This window comes from Apostichopus japonicus, chromosome 5 (assembly GCF_037975245.1).
Source record: "Apostichopus japonicus isolate 1M-3 chromosome 5, ASM3797524v1, whole genome shotgun sequence".
NCBI lineage: Eukaryota > Metazoa > Echinodermata > Holothuroidea > Aspidochirotida > Stichopodidae > Apostichopus > Apostichopus japonicus.
Window position 1 is genome coordinate 10650591 of NC_092565.1, and position 6572 is coordinate 10657162.

At 38.1% G+C, this 6572-nt stretch overlaps 1 protein-coding gene across 1 annotated transcript; it reads right to left on the reverse strand.

The window, feature by feature from the left end:
- Positions 1 to 2988: 2988 nt before the first annotated feature.
- LOC139967630 (large ribosomal subunit protein uL24-like) lies at positions 2989 to 6219 on the reverse strand. The gene is made up of 4 exons (XM_071971600.1): positions 6064 to 6219; positions 4727 to 4897; positions 4124 to 4264; positions 2989 to 3191 (listed from the first exon to the last, which is right to left on the reverse strand). Exons 2-4 carry the CDS (start codon positions 4892 to 4894, stop codon positions 3057 to 3059), a joined length of 444 nt encoding a protein of 147 aa, XP_071827701.1. The 5' UTR covers positions 4895 to 4897; positions 6064 to 6219; the 3' UTR covers positions 2989 to 3056.
- Between the last annotated feature and the right edge of the window lie 353 nt (positions 6220 to 6572).

The window sequence follows — 6572 nt, forward strand, 5'->3', positions numbered from 1 at the left end:
ATTTAAGAAAATGGTACTACTTGATCACAAGAGAAAATTCAACACAAGAACAAGCAGTTCCAATCAATCATGGTTTGAAAGCACACAGAACTTGTTTATTTACTAGACAACCCAGCGGCATAATTTAGTAAAAAACATTCAAAAGATATGTGAATAATTAATAATAATCTAGGGTATACTAATCCATATATTTTGCTATAATTCTGTCCCCCCCCCCCCCCACACCCTTCTTAGGTATTTTTACTAGACAACAGAGTGATAGTCACTATGCAAAACATTCAATTGATACATGAATATGATGATCAGGGCTGTTGGTCAAGGATATATTAGTACACATATTTTTCTATCATTCTATAGCCCCTTCCTTTTTTTTGGGGGGGGGGGGTAAATTTGCTAGACAATCAGGTGAGTTGGTCACCTGCAAAACCATTCAATATTATATGAATGTATTTATTATTAGGGGTTTTATTTGGTCTAGAATACATGAGTCCATATATTTTTCTATCATTCTGTACCCCTTTTTCTCTTTTGGTATGTTAACTTGACAGTGCAGTGACATAGTCACAGTATAAACCATTCAAAAGATACATGAATGTTTATATTGCTGGGTATTAGACCTGCAAGGAACCTTGTCAGTATTGTTGTGTGTGCTGGTTTGTGGCTGCACCCCTGGAAGTCTCCTAGGGGTCACGTAGATGTGGCACACTGTAGTGCCTCGGGATTGACGGTTTGAACTGTACATACGTACTTGGGTATTTGGGTGTAACAAAATTACCAATGACCAGGGTTTAATTGTTGTCAAGTAACGTGAGACTTTGCTTTTATACAATAATGTTAACCTTTAATTTTAATGAGTGAATATCAGCAGGCTTTGAGGAAAATATAATACAGCTTCAAGTATGTTATTATTTTCTGTATTTCTTTACTGCATTGTGTTTGCATAGAGCATGCATTGGAGTTGATAAAATTATGTTAGCTAATATTCAGTGCTATCCATAGAACTATACACCCCATGGTTACTTCAGACCTTTTATTCTTGCACCATTTGGCATGTTTGAATGTCACTTGTTTTCTTTTTTGTTAATCTGTATTCAGCTAATAATGTAAATCTCGTTTGAAGTAATGTTTAAATGTATGGAATTGAAATTAGCAAGACACATGCACTGTATTACTGAATGATGAAATATAAAGATTGATCAGATGCAAAGTTAAATGCTTTGAAATTCACTTAATGTTACTTCCGGAATGGTTGAAGGATAATTGCAACAAGCAAGCACGTCCTGCCGAGGAGATTAAAATCACAAAGAGCAATTCAAACATTCATTTCACACACCCTTTGTGAGGTGATTGGTAATTTGGTATGGCCATTAAGTTGATGGCATGAAGAATTGGTTATGTGTAATCTAGCAATGGTTCATCTATCCTATTATCAGACTACCTCCACCTTTCACTATGGTTACATATCAAGTGTACGACTTGCACAGAATTTCAAAGGTAGGGGCAGGCAGCTCAAACATTGACTGATATTAGGCAGAGGCACAAATCTTGATAGATGGGTAGTGGGCAGATCACAAATTTTACAAATGGGGGTAGTGGTTGTGGGTTCGTTGAAAGCATGGATGTAAACGGGTGGGGGCTGATGAATTTCCTCCCCAAGAAGAAGTTTAGGTGTATTTATATTGGTTCTTAAAAAAAATGTATGACTGATGATGTAGGTGGGCATGGCCAAGGGCGGCGGAAGCACTTTTAATCTGGGGGGGCACCGACATCAAAGGGCACTTTGCAGAAATTCGATTGGACTGATGCAGCCTTATATTTAGTACCCTTTATAACTCTTATTGTATTATCTTTTTTTGCGTATACACATCACTCCATCAACGCCCCCCCCCCCCTCCCTCAAGGAAAATATGCTTACTAGCACTGCAATATCCAATGTGCAAATTGGAAAACAAGGAACAAGTTTTCTTTTGAGACAAAATGAGGTGAAATCATGCTAGTTGCTAATGTAGGAATCTTCCGAATTTGAGTTTATTCCTTGTTAATATCTTAACAAATTTTTTCCATTCGAAATAGCTTTGAGTTTGACCCACAGAAATTCATTAAAAGTCAGGGGCGTAGCCAGGATTTGCAAAGTTATATGCACGACTATCTGAGCGGAGCGCCACCATCGGTTGGCGCGGAGCGTACAAGAAAATTTTTGGTTTTACAAACCCTTCAGATGGCCAGAAACGGCCCTTCCCGAGTGTTCATTCTGGTTCCCTGGCCTCTTGCTAACTTGAGACACCTCAATTTGTATGTAGAAAAAGGGCACAATTTTAACCTGAGGAAAAGTGGGGGGGCACGTGCCCCCTGTGCCCCCCGGTTCCGCCGCCCTTGGGCATGGCCCTTCCACCGCTGTGCACGCCACTGGTTAAGTGGAAAACAAAATGGCAAAAACTGGTTATCTAGTTGCCTATATAGTGTTTGTGCTTTATATCAAAATCTGCTGCAAGCCTGATGATGTGTGGTATCAGCATCAGTTCCAAAGTTTCAAGTAAGAAAGAAAAAATAGAATTCCAGCACAACTAAAGATGTTAGACCTACTGTGTGTGTCCACTGCATGTGAAGTGCACACAATTTTGACACCCTTGTTACTGCAGATATGGCTGGTAGTCACAAAATGTTTGGCACTTTTAGCTTCAAGTTGCATTGAAAAAATGGAAATTAAATGCAGGGACTTCAAAGTTGTTGGAAATCAAAAGGAAATGACTTACAACAAAAATTATCCAAAGGCTATCATTATTTCTATGCTATCAAAGAACAACTCTGGTACATTTCAAAAGTACTTTGCTAGGAAGCTCTGACCCTCCATATTATTCCTATACATTAAGACATGTTTGAGTGTTATTATGTTGAGTTGAATCAGTAGTTCCAAAGGGCATAGATCCTTCCATAGCTCTACAATTCACATTCAAACTTGTTAACACATGTGAGAAATCAGTCAAGAGATTGTTTATCTTTTTCTTCATTTTTATTGAGTTTTCGAAATTATAACATTGTCAGCGTGCAGTGGATATTTACTCTGCGGTGGCAGCCACAGCATCTTCTGTGTGCTTGCCCTTAAGCTTCTCATCTGCAGCACGCCTTCCAGCATCCTTGCGTTCCAAGATCTTCTTCCTGTCTCTATCAATCTTTAGTTTGGTGATGACAACCTGAAAAAAATGAACGGGGAATGTGTTTAGAATATGTCTACTATTAAAAAGAGCGTTTTAAGAGACCACTGCAATGGGCTGTTCACTATTGACCATAATTTGCTACAGTGATTTACTATTGTAACACCTCGCACCACTGCTTCTCCTCCTTTCCACTCTTGTAAAAACTTATCTCAAATTTGTGTATAATACTTTATAACTACTAGTTGTTCAGGATTTTATTGCACCCAAATCAGGAACAGTTTTTAAATTTTAATTTCTTAACAATGCTCTTTTTGTTCTCTGTCTTTAAATGAGATGTTTACAAAGCTAAAGGCTACCAAGAGCTCTGTGTTTCTTGTTAATCTTGGTAGCATATTGCCTATTAACAGGAAAGATAGGGTCCCTGAAAACAGGTGTTTCTTTATTCAACCAAAAATAGAATTTGGGATGAGGCCATGTCAAAACTCTGGCGGTAGCATTTGATCTTTAGAATTTACACCGCAATATTTCACTCCCACAAGATACCCTCGATAATGAGATCACCTTTCTGTACAAACCCTAGAATTTTATACTATTTTGATTGTTTTTCACCCAGATTATCTTTCCCTGTTAATGACACCTTTTGACTGATTCTCACTGAGCTTACTTGTAGAAATCCACAATCTGCAATACTATCTGGAAATTCTAGGAGAAAATGTTATTGCTTTGCAATAGTTTCTGACAAACTTTGAAAATGAACCAGATTTCTGAACAACACAAGCCAAGCACAGGCACTCCTAACCATGTTACAGGTTTGCATGATAGTATGGTACTAAAAGAAGTCCTATTGATGGCTTCTAACAAGCTTCACAACATAAACTCACTGACTCGCTTTTATTGATGAAATGATTAACAAGAAAGTCATTAGGAGAATAATGGCACCAACAAAAACATGATTGATATGAACTCACATTGCTTGGATGGATACCAACAAATACTTGGTTGCCATTCGCCTTTTCTCTGTTGATGCGCTCAATGTAAATGACAAACTTCTTCCTGTAAACTTGTACCACTTTGCCAACTTGCTGGCCCTTGTAATGTCCCCTCACCACCTGCACAAGAAAACATGTTAAAGTCAGCTATTGTAACTTATTATCTTTAACATATGAACATGAGCTTATTAGCACATCAATATTTTTTACTCAATTCTACTTATTTGCATATGTGTACACAAAATTTGAAGTACTTTTTTTGATGGCCAACATAGCACCATCAACACAGAGTAATCAAACCTTGAAAGCCTTGTTAGTACTGCTAAATGTGTATTACAGAGTAGGCTACACAAATTTTGAGGAAAACATCATACAGGCAGAACATTTAGAATATAGGGAATAACTGATCCAGTAATGCATAGCCAAAATGCTATGTAAATGGTCAAGCTGCTACACAAGTTGAAAGATGTATAACTGTGTTCCTACACAGCAACCATAGTATTTCATGAGAGACAAAATTCAGAGACTTCATAATTGCTTCACAGAATCCGTAAACTAAATTATTTCTTGGTATGTGATTACCTGGACTTCGTCGTCCTTCCTGACTGGCATTGTTCTGACATTGTACTTCGCTCGCAAGTCCTTGGACAAAGATGAACTCATCAGCTTCCTTCTTATATGTGAGGGCGCATTGAAATGGCGCTTGCGGTTCTTCCTCCGCGATGATGTAACAAACGGATTCCTCTTCATTGTCTAAAGAAGAAAAATAAAACCTGTCAATAGTAAATACCAGTTACTGTGTAACAACCACAAGCTTTATTCAGTTGTTGGGAAGTTTACTGTAATGCATCTCATAGTGCCAGAATGGTGTGCATCAATGATCAAGCAGCAATCAGTTTGGGTCAACGTCAAGGGCCATACAACGGAACATAGGCCTACACAAAAGTGATTGCATCAGGAAGCAAGATCATTACCTAGGTGAATGCATAGCTTAATGGAAACTAAGCAAACAAAATTTGACTTCAATATTGCTGCAGAATAACACTAATATCAGAGATAATAATGAAACAAAGTACTGAATAATGAAATACATATTGTCTTGTTATTCATAATTGACTAGGGTAAGCTATTCAAATTCTTCTGTTTGAAGAACACTGAAATCCTGCCATACCACTTACCAGGGAATTTAATTTTGGGTTCAAATTTTGCATAGAAGTTTTAAAGACACATAGACATAAACTCTTAAAATACCATGGTTCCTGTGTACAAACACTTCTTTTTCCAATGTGTTAATGGATACAGTATTCCCTGCACACTCGGAACAAGACAATAGTTTACCGGAGATGAATCTCTTCAAACAAGTTAATGACATTCCGGCCCTAAATCAACAGCCACAAGACAGTCATACCAAGAGTACCCACACTCCCTCAGATGTCGAACAAGATTCGGTATATCACAGCACATTGAACCTACTCTTACTAGCATTGCCATTAGGCTATGCCATTATGCTACTGTAGGTGAGTTAGCCAGGCTTGTCTGGCAGGTAAGTCCCTAGTAGTAGTGGAATAGCGATTATTACTCAATCTGAGATACCAGAATCCACTTTAACAATGCTTAGTGAGTTGTACTGTCTCACAAAATGTGTATAAAACTCTAATATCACTATAGCCTAATCCAGTGCTTCACAATCACATCATTTGCGAATTCTTATTAGCCTAGCCCTGACATAGTGCGTTTGCGAGTGTTAGTGATGGTTGTGTGGTTAGCGAAAAAATATCGAGACGTATTTTCGCTCAAATACCGTATCATGCGACAAATATACTACTCTTCTTATTTTAAATAATATTATCATATACTTTGTATCATATATAGTCATGATGAGCTTATTTGAGGGAAAATAAAGGGGATGTTGTACTAACGAATATTGTTCCTCTGTATCGAGAAACACAGGTAAGAACCAAGAGGTCGAAGGTCACAGCGAAGTTGATGTACTAGTATATGCATGGAACGCGAATATGGACAAATTGAATGAAAATGAAAAACTGATTGATTATGATAGCAACTCGTGGACGGGGCCCAAGCAACATTTTTGCTTCGAAGGTGGGGGTTTCACGTATAGTCGTAGGGGAGGGATGTAATTGATAGGGATCCTCACCCCTATGAGTAATTTGGGTATAATGGACGGTGCTGTATTTCGCTTAAAGGCATTAAAGACTCGCCCCAAACAGCGTGCCGCCATCTTTAAAAAGTTTACTTTCCGTTGCTTGCAAGTGAAGTTTTCTCCTGTCCCTACAAAATGCAAACAGTAATGAAACGTGATACCTTGTTATCTTTAGCTGGACCTGTGATGTCCATCGCTGTATCGTTTGTACACTGTGATGTGGGTATTGACCGCAGCTGCATGTACTGACTGTACATAACTGTCTTA

Bases quoted from the DNA above. Each gene is read 5' to 3' on its own strand.
- LOC139967630 (XM_071971600.1), bottom strand. From the start codon at position 4,894: ATGAAGAGGAATCCGTTTGTTACATCATCGCGGAGGAAGAACCGCAAG. The intron at 4,265-4,726 runs GTAATCACATAC...TTTCTTGTGCAG, and splicing joins GGAAGGACGACGAAGTCCAG to GTGGTGAGGGGACATTACAA. The intron at 3,192-4,123 runs GTGAGTTCATAT...CATTTTTTTCAG, and splicing joins TTGGTATCCATCCAAGCAAT to GTTGTCATCACCAAACTAAA.